This window comes from Euprymna scolopes, chromosome 7, assembly GCF_053919585.1.
Source record: "Euprymna scolopes isolate OS-2025 chromosome 7, ASM5391958v1, whole genome shotgun sequence".
In the NCBI taxonomy this organism is placed as follows: Eukaryota; Metazoa; Mollusca; class Cephalopoda; order Sepiida; family Sepiolidae; genus Euprymna; species Euprymna scolopes.
Window position 1 is genome coordinate 23,814,666 of NC_136488.1, and position 18,799 is coordinate 23,833,464.

Here is an 18,799-nt window from a genome sequence, read left to right on the forward strand (position 1 = left end):
ATTGCAATATATTCATTTTTAACCAATCCTAGATTTCGACTTCAGTTTTTGGCACATAAAATGCATTACAACTAAACTTTGAGTTCTCTAACTTCTTTTCTTTTAACGAATATTTGGCATTTTTAAGCAATCGCAGTATATTTATGTGCATTTACTGCAGATTATTTGGAAACCATTTATTTCTGGAGATTTTCAGTAGCATATTCAGATTCCTTGCACAAAAATACACTTATATGGCAAATTTCATTGCTTAGTCTTGTGTTTTAACAAAGATATAGCATTTTTACTGAAAAAGTAGTGCAAAAAATGTGACAAAATGCATATGGTCTTAAAGAGGAGAAAATACCCAAACGTGCAGGGCATAAAAATAGTCATAACTTCCTTGATTTTAATTGGATTTTAAAAATTTAAAAAGATTCTTTCTTAGCTTATCAAGCTCTTTCTATATATACCAATATTGAAATATTTTAAGCCATTTAAATTTTTTCATGTGTATTGCTAGTACAATGGGGAAAAAGTAGCTGGTTACTTTTAATGCATCTAAAGCCAAGCTTCTATCTTTACATCATCAACACTGATCCCCATCTAGCATCAATTGAAATGAATGGCTCTCGTCTTGGGGAGGCTCCATGTTTTGTACAAGCTACTGGGCTTGACCTTTACTCGTGATCTGAAATGGAACACATGCATCAAATCCGTTGCCAACGTTGCTGGAAAAATGGTGGGATCCTTTTATCGATCCAGTAGATGCAATTCTCTACATATATAAGAGCCAGGTATGTCCAAGGATGGAGTATTGTTGCCACATCTGGGCAGGAGCTGCTAGAAAGACTTGTCCTGCCTTGACTGAGTTCAAAATAGACTTCGTAACCTATTGGGAAATGCCCTTTTCTCTTCCCTGCAACCTCTTACCCACACAAGAGATGTTGCAAGCCTGTCTCTGTTTTATCATTATTTTCATGGCAAGTGCTCATCAAAGCTCCAATCTATGGTCCCCCCCCCTCGCCAAACATTTACGAGAAACACTCGTCTAGCTGAAAACACTATTAATAATTTCTCCCACTCTTTATCTGTGCCTAAACCTAAACGTAGATTCCATGAACAAAGTTTCTTTCTTAGAACTGCACATCTCTGGAACTCTCTTCTGTTTACCTGCTTTCCAGCTTACTACAATATGGCCGTGTTCAAGTCCAACGTAAACAAGTTCTTGATGAGCCGTTCCCCTTAAGTAATCCAATTTACAAAATTTACCCTTCTAATGATTACTATGATATTGTCCCTTTGACTACTGTACACTCTTTAACCCTTATCCTCGAATGGCCTTTGTGCCTTGATAAATGATGATTTCTTTGTAATATATATATTTAATATTTTACCACATTATTCTTCACTTGGAACGAACACTCACTATGTTCGTCCAAATAAGTTTGTTTATTGAATATATAAGCAAACAATTGTTTCGGCCCGTACTGATGTTTATATGGTTTACTGCATGTGTTTTTATTTTTACTTCAATATGTGTCATCTTCAGTGCTAAAATATACACAAAATACAAACAACAAAAAGTCAGCTCCACCGAGAAATATTTTTGAAGGACTTGACACAAGCCGTTTATTCATTTATAGAAAGAATTAGATGGAAGGTTTTCGACTGTATAAATGTTCCTAAAGGAAAATATGTGTGTGGCCAAATCCTCAGATTGTAAAATTTTTATTTTATTTAAAAAAAAATTTTTTTGTCTTTATTTATTATAAAGAAAGATTCAGTTTATCATGCAACTTATGTAGAATGAACCTACTGCAGGAAAAAAAACGTTTGTAAATAGGATTATTTTGGTAAAAGACCAGTGGGAACATTTATATCAAACTTGCAGAAAAAATACACACTCTACTAAAAACCCAATAAGTAATGTTTTTGTTTTTTCTAATATAAATTTTAACCATTTTATCCTTACCCGTAGTTAGGGTATTTTTGTTTTTCCAGTGATGTTGTTTTGTGCATGTGGGAATTTCCCATACTCCGAGTTCACAAGGTAAGCATTGATGGTAAGATGTTGAGTGTACTTGATTTTGTGTTTGAGTCGGCGTTTTGTGTGCCGACGTGGTGCAGCCGCTTGTATAAATTATAGAAAAGTAAAAAAAAAAAATAAAAACTTGGAAAATCAATGTTTAATCTTTATCGTTACTATTATATAAAATCAATTAATGTTTAATCTTTATCGTTACTATTATATAAAAGGAACTTTGTGTGTATGCAGAAGAATTTGTTCCCTATGGACTTCTACATAGCTGGACTGATTTATTTTTTTGAATTTCACACATATACTTTATGTGCCTGGCAGTGTTCTCAGATAGGTTTTGTGTCAGTGTCTTCAATAAGTATCAATAATTAAAAAATCTGAAAGAAGGGACAGGCGATTTTTGACTAAAGTTAATGCCTTATACAGCTTAACACCACAAGTGCATTTGAGAAGTTTTATTATCGCACAAACAAAAAGGCCCAGCATATAAATCAACAGTAGGTTCTTTGATATGACGGGTGCGTTCAATGAATGTTTCTGTTTAGAGCAGAATTGAACTATGATACTTAACTTTTATATTTTAAACTATAATTCAAGCCATTATATAAAAATAATTTTATAAAATCAACAGAAGTTCTCTACAGTGCAATGTGAACTACAATGAAGGCATATGATGCTTCCTCCTGGTGCACAGCAGTATGTCCCCAACTAGAACAGGCAATCAATCAATTTGATTGAAAAATGGGTGATTTCACAGATTTCGATAGCAATAAATTATGGGAATGTAAAACATGTTGGTCCTCATTCAATCCCAGGCAGCGTCAGGTCTCCCTGCTAGTTTATAATAATCTCAAAATATTTAAAGAAACAATTGAACAACTTACATGTTAGAGGAAGAAGTTCTCAGGGGAAATGTTTTTTTTTGGGGGGTGGGGGGTTAATAGTGTGAGGGAGTTTCTTTTCTATAATGTCTATTATTTTTTTTTTTTTTCTTGCTTCGATCCCACCTCCTTTATTTCAACAATTGTAAAATTGAATATCCAAAATTTTTTTTTTTTTTTTTTTTTTTTTTTTTACTCTTTGGTAATGTCCTTTACTTCTTCGTTTTCATGGAATACATTTGTGGAATATTTTCGATAAATTTCCTCCGGTTGAAAAATAATGTTTTCCTCTTCATCTACAAAATGATGGCGTAGATATTTCACACACAAGAGGTAAAGACCATTCATGAGAACAAGGAAGAACATGACAATGATCCACTGTAAGACAAAAATATACGTAAATCAGAAATTTAAAAAATAATAGACAATTTAAATTTTTTTTAATTTTTTTTTTTTTTTTAGATAAGTGTGATACTATCAACGCACTTCCTCCCAAAGTATTAGGAAGTGATTAAAAGTTACAATGAATAAAATTAGAAGGGTATTTTTTTTTTTTTTTTTTTTTTTTTTTTTACGACCTAACCCAGCAGAGTATAAACATCTCCAACCTCCCCATGTTAAGAATGGCTTTCAGAATAAACACCTTCAACCTTGAAAGCCAGTCTTAACATGATGAGGTTGGGGGATGTTTATACTATGCTGAGTTAGATTGTAAAATAAAAAATACGCTTTTAATTTTGTTAAATAAATTTGGCCTTTATAAAGCTATATATATATATATATATATACACTTTGAATGGTGAGTGCGAAATATTTGCATTGGTTTCCTATTAGTTTGATAGTTGGGGGGTGCGGGGAAGATGTCATCATTTTATTGTATATAAAGATAAGAGCGGAAAATGAAGAAAAAATTGAGACAAAGGGCAGTACGGAGTGAGTGAGAGTGAATTATGGGTATGTTTTTATTAAACTATCACTTTACAATAATGGTTAATAGTAGGGATGGTTCTCAGATGAACACTAACAAATATTAAGAGATAATCTAAAATGTAGAATGGAATAAACAAAATTTGATTATGAAGATGGTTCATAAGAAGTGTCAATACATTGATATTAAATTTGAAGAATGCACAAAAATGTCCTCAAATATTTTGCTTTATTCGGCCAGCAAAATCTTTAATATAATTCTCTTATTTAAACCGAGGTAAAGAGTTGTAATGTTGGTTATAATTTGAAAAAGATGTTGCAGTATTAACTTTGAATCGTAAGTCTGCAATACTTGCCTAGAAATCGTCTCTTTGGTTTCCTATATATTCAATAGTTAAAGAGAAAAAAATGTCATTTTATTTCCCTCTTCCTTCCCCTCTCTCTCCTTAAAGAACCTAAAATAATTAAAAAAAAAAAACATACCAAAATCTAAAACTCCATTAATTTTCATGTCCCTCCCCCACCTCATATCAAGGAAGAAACAACATCTTAAATGTTATTGGTTTGATTTTAATTGAAATTCAATCAACTTACCTCTGAAAACAACTTGAGTTTGTTAACGTCCGGGGGTTCTCCAATGATTATCACGCACAGCCACCAAATTACAAGAATGGTGATTTCCAATGGACAGACAACTCTGCAAATATAATGAAAACATGTATATATATATATATATATATATATACACGCGCGTGTGCGCACACACACACACACACACACACACACACACACAGGGATTAATCATGCTAGGAATGTCTGCAGAGACCCATATGCGCAGTGGCTAGAGTACTTTGAAAAAATCAATTGTGAAAGTTCAAGGTTCAATTCTCAGTGTGGGCGACCGAAAAATACTATTGCAGATTACTTAGGGCTAGTGTTGGGATGATTAATCCGTATTGGAAAAATTTGAGCCTTATTTCCATTTCCAAAACAATTCTTTGAAAAAAAATTTCTAAAAAATGAAATAAACACATATTTATTAATAGATTATTCGTTTACAATGTAAAAACTAATGGTCAAAGACTACAAATGAGGATCCCAGTCCCAAATGTAGCATTGAATAATTTCTTCTATTTTTATTGCTGAACTATTGTAAGCAAACATTTTAAAGTTCACTTGGTTATTCTTTAATCACATTTATTTTCACACCTACTTACTAAACATCACATTTAAACGATTTGCAGAACAAGTTATCTTTTATTTCTTTGGAAACATCGTGAGCATGTCTGATAACCACTTAGTCCCAGTTAAAAATATGTTTGAAAATCTTCCAACGAATTTATCAAAATATTGAATAGAATACATTGAAGGAAAACATAATTTTGTCAAATGAAAAAAGAAAGTATATCTGCGTCCTAAAAATTGAGATTTTCTATTTTTAGACAATTTTATGTGAATACACTGAAAAAAAAAATCTATTATATTTAGAATTTAGAATAGGAGTTAGCTGCACATATAAATTTTATGTAAAAATATTTCCCATTTTGGGACATTCTAACTGTTAGGACAGTTAACTAATTTTTTACCACTAACCTTAAATCTGAACAATAAAATCATATAATCATAATTAATAGCTTTATTAGTCCCCCCCCCCCGACAAAAGGAGGGTGGACCTGTAAATTCACGCTTGTCTGTTCATCTGTCCGCACTTTTCTCAATAACTATGCCCTGGAATTTTTTTAAATTTTGCACAAACATTAAACATAATATGAGTAAAAAAAAAAGTAACAGAACAGATTTTCCGGGAAAACTCCGGTTGCCCCCCCCCCCCACACGCACACACCCGGGGTGCCTTTTGGATTAAAATGGCTAAAATTGACACTTTTGTGCTTATTACAAAAAAATTGATGTCTTGGATTTTTATAAAACTTTCTGAAAATTGTAACTAACTGATTTCTATATAATTTTGTTTGTCTATACTTTGCGATAACTCTTGGGTGTTCCCCAGGGGCTCTTTAAGGGCTAATAAAAACACTCCATTTTTGGGACTATTTTACCATATTTGTCCCAAATTTTCTGTATATGTCTATTTAGTAGTTTTGCGTGGCGATGAACTTAAATTTAAATGTTATGGCCTCGGGGACTTTTGGGGCTAAAAGGGGGGGGGGAAGGGCAAATGATGGACATAGTCATTTTTTTTTTTATGCGTCGTTCACTGCTCTCACGGGGACCATGCATGCTTCACTTGTTTTTCATATTACCACTCTTTGATAATCACGTGGGTTTCATTGGATTTATGTCTTGGAAAACTATACAACCATTATCTATATATCGATAAAAGTGAAATTGTGTGTGTGCATTTCCTTACCAAACTACTTTGTCAATTTTCAGTCTACAGACTCGAGATTTGACGTAAAAGGTATTTAGATTATGAAAATCTTTTTAATTGGTTTTCAGCCAGAAATTTGGCTGACAGGGGGTCAAAGGTCAACAATTTGACCTTTGAAAACTCTACCAAACTCATCTGCCAATTTTTAGTCTAAACACTTGACATTTTATATGTAGATTACTTGGACATGGATCAAACATTTTAATTTGATTTCAGCCCAAAACAATAAAACTTGAGGGGTCAAAATTGGGGTCAAATTTTAAAAAAATTTGACCTCTGTGATCTCTACCAAATTATTCAACCAATTTTTGGTCTAAACATTTGAAATTTTACGGAAAGTGCATTCAGACATAGGGCAAGCTTTTTAATCGGTTTTTGGCCGAAAATTTGGCTTCAAAGGGGTCAAAGTTCAAAAGATTTTACCTTTGCAGTCTCTAGCAAACTATTCAGCCAATTTTAGGTCTAAACACTTGAAATTTTAGATGTAGGTCATCTGGACATGAGTCAAACATTTTAATATATATATATATACATGTACACATAAAGTTATGATCAGTACCTAGAGCCCGAGCAAAGCCGGTCTGAACTGCTAGTACATATATATATATATATATATATATTTGATACCTTATACTAATATTGAACGATAGTGGGGATATACATGAATAAGGACAACATTCCGATGTTTATCTCCTTCCTATGGTGGAATAATGTGACACAAGGGTGGAAAGTGAGGTTGAAGAGCCAGTGCTCTAAAAGAACATTCTGGCCTGCAAAAAAATGCCTGGGCACCCTGTTGGTATGATCGCCTCAGGCGATTAGTAATAAATTAACCCCTTCTCAAAAAGCAAAGATAAATCCTAGGAGAATGGACCCCCTAGAATTGCACAGGACTAAAGCCATACCTCAGTCAACAGGGAAAAGGCCATTTCAACAATCGCCTAGACTCTGGTGGTTTTCATGCTAAGAGAAAACCCCTGGCAAAGGCAACGTTTTTGAAATTCTTAGAAGCATGGCAGAGAAGAATAAAAAAAAAAGTGTGTTAAAACCAAGAAGGTTACGTTGAAGACAAAACCATATTTTTTTACAAGTGAGCCATTGCTTATTAAGACCTGAAGGTCATTCTAGGATAAGGGTTAATGAGTGTCTGGTGGCTGATGAAACAACACCGAAATGATCAGCAGTGGGAATTGAGTAGAATTTGATTATTTATGAGGATAGCTTAATAAGAACCTGTTTACATTGGAGTTAAAAACGATTATGTTGTAATCAACTGGAAAGCAGTCCCATGGTATAGAGTTACACAAGTGGGCAGTTCTAGGAAAGAAACTTTGTTCATGGAATTTGTGTTTAGTTTTAGGCATAGATAGAGAGTAGGGAAATTATTAACAGTGGTTGTAGATAGACGAGTGTTTGTTGTGAATTTTTTATAGGCAGGGAAAATAGATTGAACCTCAGATGAGCACTTGCCATGAAAATATCGATAGAGCAGAGATAGAGTCATGACATCTCTTCTGTGAGAAAGAGGTTGTAAGGAAGAGAAAAGAACATCTACTACTATATTTTGAAGTTGGTTTTGAACCCTGCCAAGGCAAGAAAGGATGCTCTGAGCAGCTCATCTCCAGATGTAGCAACAGTACTCCATCTTAGGATGAATTAGGCGGAGGATTGCGTCAAGAGTGAGACACTTTCTGGGGCGGTAGAATGACCCAACCATTTTTCAGCAACCTTGGCAACAGATTTGATGTAAGTCTTCCATTTCAGGTCAAGAGTAAAACTCAGATTCAGAAGTTTGTCAAAGCAGAGTGCTTTCTCAAGGTGAGAACCATTCATTTAAATTGGAAACAGTTTCAATTTTGGCCAGGTGGAGATCAGAGCATTGGTGGTGAAAAGATGGAAGCTTAGTTTTGGATTGCATTAAAGTTAAAACCAACCATGGTGGTGATATTTTATTCCAGAGAAATGGGTAAAGTTTAAGTGAGCAAATTATACTGTTTGTGGTTGATGAGAAAATTTTCTTAATAATATTTTTTATGCACCATAATGTGCTTTGTATAAAGATACAAAAGACGAGTCCTATGGCAGGCTTATTATTGTAACTCGTAAGGTTGATGAGAAAGAAATCTTTCATTTCATTGAGAGTGAGATGGTTTCTAGAGTAGGAAAATGATCCCCCTATTTTTCCAGTGACCTTGGGAATAGATTTGATACAAGTCTTCCAAGTAAAAGATAATCCCAGAAGCGTCTCAAAACAGAGAGCTTCCTCAAAAAAAGAGCCATTCATTTTAATTGGAAACAAGTTGGTATCACAGAATTTGTTGTTTTGAATTGTTTGACACAAGTCCCATTAGTTTACAGACAAATCTTGTATATCTTTATATCTATTTTAAAAAAAAATTTGTGATTTCACATTTATTTTTCTTTAACTAAACTAACCATTACAGGAATTTGTTGCAGCAAAAATTGATATCCCTTTATCTTCCCCTCCCTCAATACACACTTTCAAGAGTTTAAACATTTCCAAGTATTTTAATCTGACTTACACTTAGGAAATACCACATCCTGCAACGAATGAGGCAGTAAAAAGTATACTATTGTTTCCAATCTGACACCAGATCCACAGCGCCCTCTATCTTCTTCTTGTTGCAATCAAATCTCTCTTGATTGTCCACTTCCAGTTTATTTTGGGTTTTATTTTTATTTTTCCATCCGGGGATCATTAGAACACTTGATTAGCAATTCTCTATGGGGCTATCTGAGCTAGCCAAGAGGTCATTTGGTTGGTAATCCAATCGCTACATTTGATCCCTAGAATCTTATATATATATATGTGTGTGTTATTTATTAGTTTTTGTTTTTGCAATATGTTTTAAATGAATTCAATTATTCATATGAAAGTGCATTTTTACCTAAATGCGAGTTGGGAATAATTTTCTCTTTTACCAAATTTGGTACTCCCAAATGGGGAGCGGCATATATATTGTTTTTAAAATATAATTATCCACTGACATGCGTTTCGTCGTCTACAACTCATCAGAGTGGTTGAATCTAGCCACTCTGATGAGTCGTAGATGACGAAACATGTGCCAGTGGATAATTATATTTTAAAAACATATATATATATATATATATATATATATATATATTATAGTTATTTTAAAACCTGTTTTCTGTTTTTTAACCTCCCCCTCCATTCAAAGATCACATTGTTTTGAGCATTTATCAATCCAAGCAGAGTAACTTGCCCTTGCCTACTCAGTGTGATGTTGTTTGCATGACAGAAATTTGCAAATGCTCATCACTTACTTGATCATAAAATTCCATGCCTTTGGGAGATGCCAATCAGTTTTGAAAATGTTAATAATCTTTTCTCTAATATGATCGATTCCGATTCCCAATGCAACTGTGATAAACATGAGGCCACTCATTGTGGTTCCAAATGTCCAAGAATAATCCTGAAAAAAAAAAAAAACATATATATATATATAATATATATATATATATATATATATATATATATATAAAGAAATAATAATGAAAAACGAGGAAGCACAATATGGATCTGAGACAAATTGGTAAACAAGAATATTTTTTTTTTACTTATGTGTCACCATTTATGATTCGGGGTAAGGGTGAATGAGATAGATTGCCAAATTAATAATTAAAAATATTATTTTTTATACTAATGAGTCACCATTTATCAAAGCTAAAAGCCAATCGAGGATAAGTGTTAATGAGATAGATTGTCAGTTGAATGATGAAGAATATTATGAGAGGATTAAAAATGATGAGTGGAATGGATAAAATTGATTATTTATGAGGACAGCTAATGACAAATATTTGTTGATAATGGATTTGAAGTCTGCAGAGAAGCAATACCATGATAACATGTTCTATGGGCGGAAAGTTCTTTGAAAGAGACTGTTCATGGAAACCGTGCTTGACATTAGGTAAACGGAGGAGGAAAGGAAAGTTCTTTTCAGTTGTAGCAGAGAGACGAGTTCTTGCTGTGAATATCTTATAAAGAAGAATCAGAAATTGAAATTTAGTTGTGTATGTTCGTCTGATATTTTATCTGTGACCCAGTTATTTTCTCAATCAATTTAAAAACCTGATCCATCAACTTTAAGCCTTTGTAACCATTTTCTTTTTCTTTTTTTTAATAGATCACAACCTATAAAGGATAAAAGTTACTTAAGGATAAGAGCTAATGAGATAGATAGATAGTCAGTTGAATGATAAAAAATATTATGAGAGGATTCTAAATGATGAATTAACAAAATTTGATTACTTAGGAATTTATGACTAGTATTGTATTTTTGATTGTCATCGTTATATATTCCTAGTTTTCAAATCCTTTACATGTTGTATTCAGTGTGTAAGAACCCACTGAGCAGAGAAGTTCTTATACTTTTTCTGTTTTTCAAACATTCAAATTGAAGATCAAGCGAAGCACTAATAACATTTGATGCTTTTTGCTACAAAAAAAGAAGAAAAAGCTACAGAAACCTGCATAAAGATTTGCTATGTATATGAAAAGAACGCTGTTAGAGAACAGGTAAGTTACTCATTAATCTACCTGCTAGTACATATTAATTGAGAAATATATTATGTCAGAAAACAAGAAGCGTTTCAGAAAGGAGTCACAAAGTGGTTAGGAGGATTATGGTCCACCAAGATCATGAGACCAGGAAACAAATGTGATTTCTTACCTTTTAAAGCAACTGGGTTCTGTGTTGAGATTCAGAAAGTCTTGGCAGGAATGACCAAATGATTAGACACATAAAAAATTATCTAATAGAACGATAACATAATTTAGACAATGCACTTACAAATTATTATTAAGAATGAATCAATTACACTGGTCATGTGAAATGTTCATCCTCCTAGTTAAACTGTTGCTGAAGCATAAATGTCTTCAATCACAAATAAGTTGGCCAGCCAAAGAAAACTTGGCAAAAAATGATTAGACTGATAAATATATCAGTCTATAGAAACTCCACGTCAATGGCGAGTTCATGATAATAGCCCAAATCTTCAAAGCAGACTCGTTCCCAATGAGTGACGTAAAGTTAAGACAGGTGCAGCAAGTCAAACGCAATAGACAAAACAGATTAATATAATGAATGAGGTCACGTTTTTCGAGCTGTGAGAAACAAAGGTTTTCAAATCAGTCTCTTTATGGAAGTTATGCAAATGAGACACCATGAATAATATAGAAAATTTGATAATCTGAATGGAATGTTACCTTTGTGTATCTGTCCGTGTGAGTCATTCATTTCAGTTAAGTTAGAAAGCTAAGAAGTAAACAGCTGAGAGAACATTAGAATTTCTCTCATGAGTAAATTATCTCCAAATAAAACCTTGAAGGAAGCTTCCAACGAACATCTCCTGTATCCTCTTTGTTTACGAAAAGATGCTTATTTCTACACCAACCACAAGACGAAACGGCAAAGATGGAAAGGAGCAATGATGAAGCGAATAAAAAGACCCACATATAAAGATTCCACATAAGTATAAAGAATTCCTTTGTTATTTTTTATTGAAAATGTTACGTGGTAAATGAGATTGCTGATTCATTGAACAGCGAGAATATCCAAAATGTCTGATCCCTGAACAAGGTAAAAGTGACATTAAATGAAAAGAAAAAGAAAGAATATATAATTAATTGTCTTTTCTTTGTCTCTCCTCTTTCCTTTTGTTGCCATATGATGATCATTTGCAGCTAATATGATTAGCAAGCAAAGGATTTTAATCCTAACTTAAATTGCAACGTGATTCAACAAATCCTTCATCCTCTAAGTCACAGAATTGTGGAATTTGTTCTTTATTATTAAAACTAGCGTGGGTGTCCAGCGTTGTTTGTCAGTGTAAAAGAAAAAAAAGTTTTGGTAGGTAGGCATGTCAGGTGTTTTTGTTTCAGCAATGTTACAATAATATAATAACAAATGGAGATGTATAATGCGCATATAGAACCAAAATCTCTAGTCATAATTTTAAATCGATTAAATAATTTTAAAGCACGAAATAATTATGTGACAAGAGGTCAAATTCTGACTACTTAAAAGACGCGAAATTCAAGCTGATCTAGTTAGGCACAAGGCCATTTCACCCAACCTTTGACTACACACAAACAAAAAACATCCTTTCTCTATATCATAGAATTTTTTTTTTTTTAATTACATTTTCACACCAAACAAGGCACATTGCCACTTTGATGTAGGGGGTTACTCTCAGGGACCTAAGCTACAGGGGTACTATGTAGGAAGTTGGACAGCAAAATGTCGGTTCACGTTACACTTGAACTTCTGCATGTCAGTACAGTTGAGGAAGCAGAGACCCGGAAGGGAATTCCAAAGTCTAGCAGTTCTGGGAAAGAAACTACTGGAGTAGAAGGCTCTCTTACATCTAGGGATCTCTACAGTGAAGGGGTGGGATTTAGCTGCTTTTTGGGTTTGTCAGGGGTATTTACGTCAAGGGGGTACAAATGCTTGCAGCTCATCTGTTAATTCCAAAGTCTGTGTAATTTTATATCATCGAATATCTTTTAATTTCTAAGTCTGTGTAATCTTATATCATAGAATATCTTTTAATTCCAAAGTCTGTGTAATTTTATATCATAGAATATCTTTTAATTTCTAAGTCTGTGTAATTTTATATCATAGAATATCTTTTAATTTCAAAGTCTGTGTAATCTTATATCATCGAATATCTTTTAATTCCAAAGTCTGTGTAATCTTATATCATAGAATATCTTTTAATTCCAAAATCTGTGTAATTTTATATCATCGAATATCTTTTAATTTCTAAGTCTGTGTACTCTTGCCACAATGTCTCAGGATAAATAAAAAGAAAAATGGAAAAAAGTAGATTGAAACAAAGGTTATAAGTAAATAATTTACCTGTCCCCACAAGAAGCTTTTATAAAGGACTGATGGTACTCCCATTAAAAACATTGCACAGCTTATGATTATAACACCAAGTATACGTTGTCCTGGAATGAAAAATAAAATTAAAATAAAATAGAGGAACTTGGTCACATCTTTAAAAACATTATTTTGTAAGTTTAATTTGAAACTTTAGAAATCCGAATAATGTTATATAATATTTTGGAATGATTAAAATAATTTCTTTTTATTTGAAACTTTTGTTGTTAAATCAACTTTTCAAAGAGGAGTTTTTTCTCTTCATTTTGTTTGTGGCTACCAGGACGTGTGAAACAGTACCATCAACATGATACATAAGAAAAAAAATATTATTGTGATTTTCCTTATGGGCCGGAAATTTAAATTTTAATAAATAAATATGTTTATTAAAAAGAAATATTTATTAAAAAAAATGTTGCAGTTGTATGATCTTTTAAGCATTATATTTGGAATTTCAATATTACATACTAAACAGGGGATTTTCTATTATATATATATATATATATATATATATATATATATATATATATATATATATATATATGGAAGCAATATCCTGCTTGAAGATGGGATTATCATTCAAATTCTGATCAAAGTAGGGAAGAAAATGCTCAATCAACATATTAATTTACTTGGTCGAATTAATTTGATCTTGCGAGTGAACTATAGGTCCTGGACCATTGGTATTAATAATGGCCCACACCAAAACTGAACCTCCACCAACTTGCAGCATTGAAAATGAGCACCTAGGATAAAATTCTTCACCTTTCCTCTGACGGACGTAACTGCCTACCATCACTGCCTAGCTTATTGAGCTGGCTTTCGTCACTAAAAAGCACTTTTGACCAATATGAAGAGTCATGATCGGCATTGCATCTGACAAAGTCCAGATGGCACTTTCTGTTATTTACAGAAATCATTGGCTTGCGTCTTGCAACATATCCTAGCAAATGAAATTCCTTTAATCTGTTCTTGACAGTAGAAAGAGAGCACTTTTTAACAAGATTGCACTGTTGTTGGATTTGGGGAGCCATTTCAAATATGTTTCTTAGACTGCGGATCTTGATAGCATTGTCTTCCCTGTTAGAATTAACTATATTAAGACCATATTTAGGGGCCTCATAAACACTGCCTGTGTTTTGGTGCTTTTGCACAGTCTTTCGTACCGTTTTCTCACACATTTCAATCTGTGGCCAATTTATCGATTGGATAAACCAGAAAGATGGAGATTAATGAGCTCCCGACGATCACTAAGAGAAAGTCATGGCATATGGACTAAATGTTACGTTGTATAACCTGGAACAACAACAATTACGATTAGACATGCTTTGTTGCCTGTTGGTGGATATTTTAAACTGATTTTAAGCGAATTTTTTGTTGCAGATTTTCTTTTTGCCTTCTCAATTTGAAGTTTTTTTTTTAAATTGACGTGAACACTAGAATATTTCAATTAAAAGTCAAATATGAACAGGTAAAATTATAGAGGAATAAAAGGCGAATCAAATGAGGTATAGGTTGTTTAAACAGTTCCATTAAATTTAGCTTAAATTTGCAGTTTTTGAAAAAATTACAAGTGCGGACTTTCTTTTTGCCGGCACTGTATATATACATATTCCACGCAATTGATTTGCTTCAATTTTGTGACTCCTGCTGATAATTTCATTTTAAAATCATTACTTGTCTATTTCATTCGACCCCTTTTTTCTGCCTTAATTCTTCCACCACTTCAATGTTATTTTGTCTGGGTCATTGTGATATTACCTTTTCTATTCTAAAAATAACTCAATCGCCGCTTATCGTTTCTGTTTCGTATTTAGAAATTCGGTTTTGGCAGAAGCATGTTGAAATCTCTTCATTCTATGCACAATTTATCTTTCTTCTTGCAATAATATATTGAACTCTTTTTTTCCTTATACCCATTTGTGAATTATTTCACAGAATTTTGCCTTTTGGATGACATCGAAATATCTTCCAGTAATGCAATCCCTTTGGATTTTTACTTCTGGATACCAGACTTTTATCAACTTTTCTTGGATTTATTGGATATTCTACTCTTTACTCAACCATCCATTCACGTGAAATCATTTTTCTTTTTTTTCCCCCCATTCCCTCTGCTTCACTACTTTTTAACTTTTACCAAGTAAGCTCTATGGCTTACCTGTAGTTTCATTAAATACTTTGCAAGCAAAATTCGATTCTGCATTTTGCTAATTCCTACCCTCTGATGAGAAGGAAAGTATTTCTTTCGAAACTCCACGGATTAAGGACAATCCACTTAATTTGTGTCTCCTTTTTGAAAATTAAATCTGTTTTTAACTCTTCTTAAAGTGTTTTTAATATGTTTTATTAATTCTTTGTTCTTATATATATATATATATATATATATATATATATACATACATATATATATATATATATATATATATATATATATATATATATATATACACAGGCTCCTCCAGTGTTTGACAGACTATAGATATCCACGTAGGGGTGCATGCGCATTAAATTTTTGTGGTAGGAGGTGCGCAATCTCCACCCACACCTCTCCTGAGTCGACATTATTAAATACCAGTGGCCAGTGAAGTGTATGTACAGGACGACTGGAAACAATGCCAAGATATGCGGAGAGCACATACAGCACCTAAACTTCCCAAATGGTCACCCATCTGATACTAATCAGGCTCAACGTTGTTTTACTTCAGTGATCTGATGAGAACCGGTGTGTCAACACGATTATGCCATATATATACAAAAATAATGAAATCAAAAAAGATGCAGCATTTATCTGATATAAGCAATGGTAAACTTCAATCTAATATAAATACCAGTATTTATATATAGATAATTTAATCCCAACCGAATAAAAAAGCTTAATACATAATAAAGAGTAGACCATATTATAAGAGAAAGAAAATAAAAACTATAAGTTGAAATTTACAATCAAAATTTATTGTTTGACTAAATACTTCAAAAAACAATTTAATTAAGTCCTTATTCCACGGAGTTTCAAAGAATGCTATTCTTGCTATCCTTCTCATCAGAGGACAGAAAGAAATCAACAAATTATATTTGTAGCAATGCTAGAATTTGCTAGTTATGGCATTAAATGAAACTGCAATTTATTATAGTCATAAATTGCTAAAATGTACATGGAGTATTCAGTCGAATAATAAATTTTGATTGTAAATTTACTCTTACAGTTTTAATTTTCTTTCTCTTTATTATATATATATATATATATATATATATATATATATATATATATATATATATATATATAAAATTTTAGTTATTCAATGAATTTAAAAATTTATGGCGTGAAATGTTTGATTTTCAGATCAAAAGATTTTTATTCTATGTAAGACAAAGAATATATTAGAAATATTTCTAATGTATTCTTTGTCTTACATAGAATAATAAAAATCTTTTGGTCTGAAACTCAAACATTTCACGTCATAAATTTTTAAATTCATTGAATGACTAAAACTTGATTTATTTGCTCTATCTTGTATATCGAGCAATTCCTATTTAGGTGGGATAGTACTTATAGAATATTACTGCCAGTAATATCTTGTAAAACTTATAATCACAGATTTCCATACCAGTTGATTGTTGGATAATTTTATTCTGAAGTGTATATATATATATATATATATATATATATATATATATATATATATATATATATATATATATGTGTGTGTGTGTGTGTGTGTGTGTGTGTGTGTGTATATATATATATATATTATCAGATTTTAAAATGAATAGCAATGTATGTGTCAAGTCGATATTTTATTCAGACTTAAACATTTTTTCTTCCACATTTTTGTTATTAGCCTGATTATAAATTAGTTCACTTTCTGATAATAATTTCTGGCTAGGAAGTTTTTGGTAATTTTTCGCTTATAACCTAAAAGAACCAGTCGCTTACAAAATGTACAGTAACTGGTTAGGTTTGTCAACAATTAGCAAAAAATAGGTTCACATTATGAGAACTGTTGAAGCAAATTACCTGCCCTTTTTTTTCTGTGTTTGTCAAATTAGATAAAAATTAGAATAAAAAATCCAACTCAAACCTTATCAGAAAACAAATCTGCCAATAACCATTAAAATGTTTTTTTAAAAATTATTTTTTACATCTATTCTATTTTAAGAAAGTGCATCAGATTACAGTTGATCGGGAGATTCGACCCTGGCCACAAAGCCATCTCTGACTCCATATATATATATATATATATATATATATATATATATATATATATATATATTAGTGATGGGACGATTCCAATATTTTTCCTAATTCCGATACAATTACCGATTCTGCACTAAATTCCTGATTCTGATACAATTACCGATTCCGATTCTTCATAAATCTCTAAATATTTAACTATAAAGTTGCTATTTTTCCCAATTACCATAAAACATGTATTAAATGTACACATATTTTCTTAAACATAAAAATATACTTGTGAGGAAGATTTTTATGTTTCTGGTAGTTTAAAATCAATAAATATTTATTATTTTTTTATTACTATCAGCAGTAAAAGGTTTTGTTTTAAACAGAATCAAAAAAAAAAAAAACAGTAAAAATAATTAAAAGAATCGTTTTGGCACTTGAAAATATGTACAATTTTTTCCGATTCCAATACTGATTCCGATACCCCAAAAAGTACTGATTTTTCTGACTCGATTAATTGTTCCAACACTAATATATATATATATATATATATAGGAAAAGCAGTTTGTGTTCGTGTGTGTCTGTGTGTTGAAGTTCGTTCCCTATAGATTTCAAAACCGCTGGGCTAGTTATTTAAAAATTTTACACAAATGTACTTTGTGTATCTGGGAGTGTTCTTAGATATATTTTGTATTGGAATGCCTCTGATAAATAATGAAAATCGATAATCAAAAAAGTCCAATTAATGAAGGAATAATCCAATTTTGATCAAAGTTAATACCCTTATACAGCCTAACATAACCAGTGCATTTGAGAAGTTTTATCACTGCACAAGCAGAAGGGCATGGCATATAAAATCAACTGTAGATTCTTTGATAAGACAAAAGTGCATTGGAAATAAATATTTCTGTTTAGAGCACATTTGAACCATGATACTTGACTTGAATCAAGGAAAAACAGCACTCATTGTAAGGTAAGTTTTCTGAATAAATATATATTTTTAGAATAACAAACAACTGATGAAGTTTTTAAAAAAATTTTATGATTAATTTTTTTTTAATGATATTTTTTTGTTCAAATCAAGTTAAATATTTATTTTATTTTTTTTCATAATAAACCAGTGATAGTAAATAAATGTTTTCTTAAATCACATTGGCTGTTGTGATTTCATTGGCTCAGCATTTCGGCACCTTTTTGGCACCTTTTTGGCACCTTTTTGGCACCTTTTCGGCATTATATGCAACTGTCCAGAAAATTCCAATGATAACACAGCTCTTATTCTGCATAAATACTAAAAATTTAACTGATACTTACGACCAAATTCCATGTAAACTCCAAGTAAAACCTCTATTGAGGCTATCATTTGTGTTATTCCTCCTATTGTTAAGGAGAAGAAGAAGATGATGAGGAGGATGCGACCAAAAACGCCATCTTTCATATACAGCATGGGTGCCCTGTTAGGATAGAATAAAAATG

General features: G+C 31.9%; 1 protein-coding gene and 1 pseudogene across 1 annotated transcript in view; both read right to left on the reverse strand.

The window, feature by feature from the left end:
• Positions 1–2,957: 2,957 nt before the first annotated feature.
• LOC145279647 (putative sodium-dependent transporter YocR) overlaps positions 2,958–18,799 on the reverse strand; it is a 79,907-nt gene continuing 64,065 nt past the window's right edge. The window contains exons 9-13 of the mRNA XM_080130877.1: positions 18,638–18,777; positions 13,120–13,211; positions 9,524–9,672; positions 4,423–4,525; positions 2,958–3,279 (exon numbers count right to left, since the gene is read on the reverse strand). Coding sequence (XP_079987003.1) covers positions 3,094–3,279; positions 4,423–4,525; positions 9,524–9,672; positions 13,120–13,211; positions 18,638–18,777 — 670 coding nt within the window. The 3' untranslated portion in view covers positions 2,958–3,093. The remainder of the gene's footprint in view (positions 3,280–4,422; positions 4,526–9,523; positions 9,673–13,119; positions 13,212–18,637; positions 18,778–18,799) is intronic.
• LOC145280402 (5S ribosomal RNA) lies at positions 15,776–15,892 on the reverse strand (annotated as a pseudogene).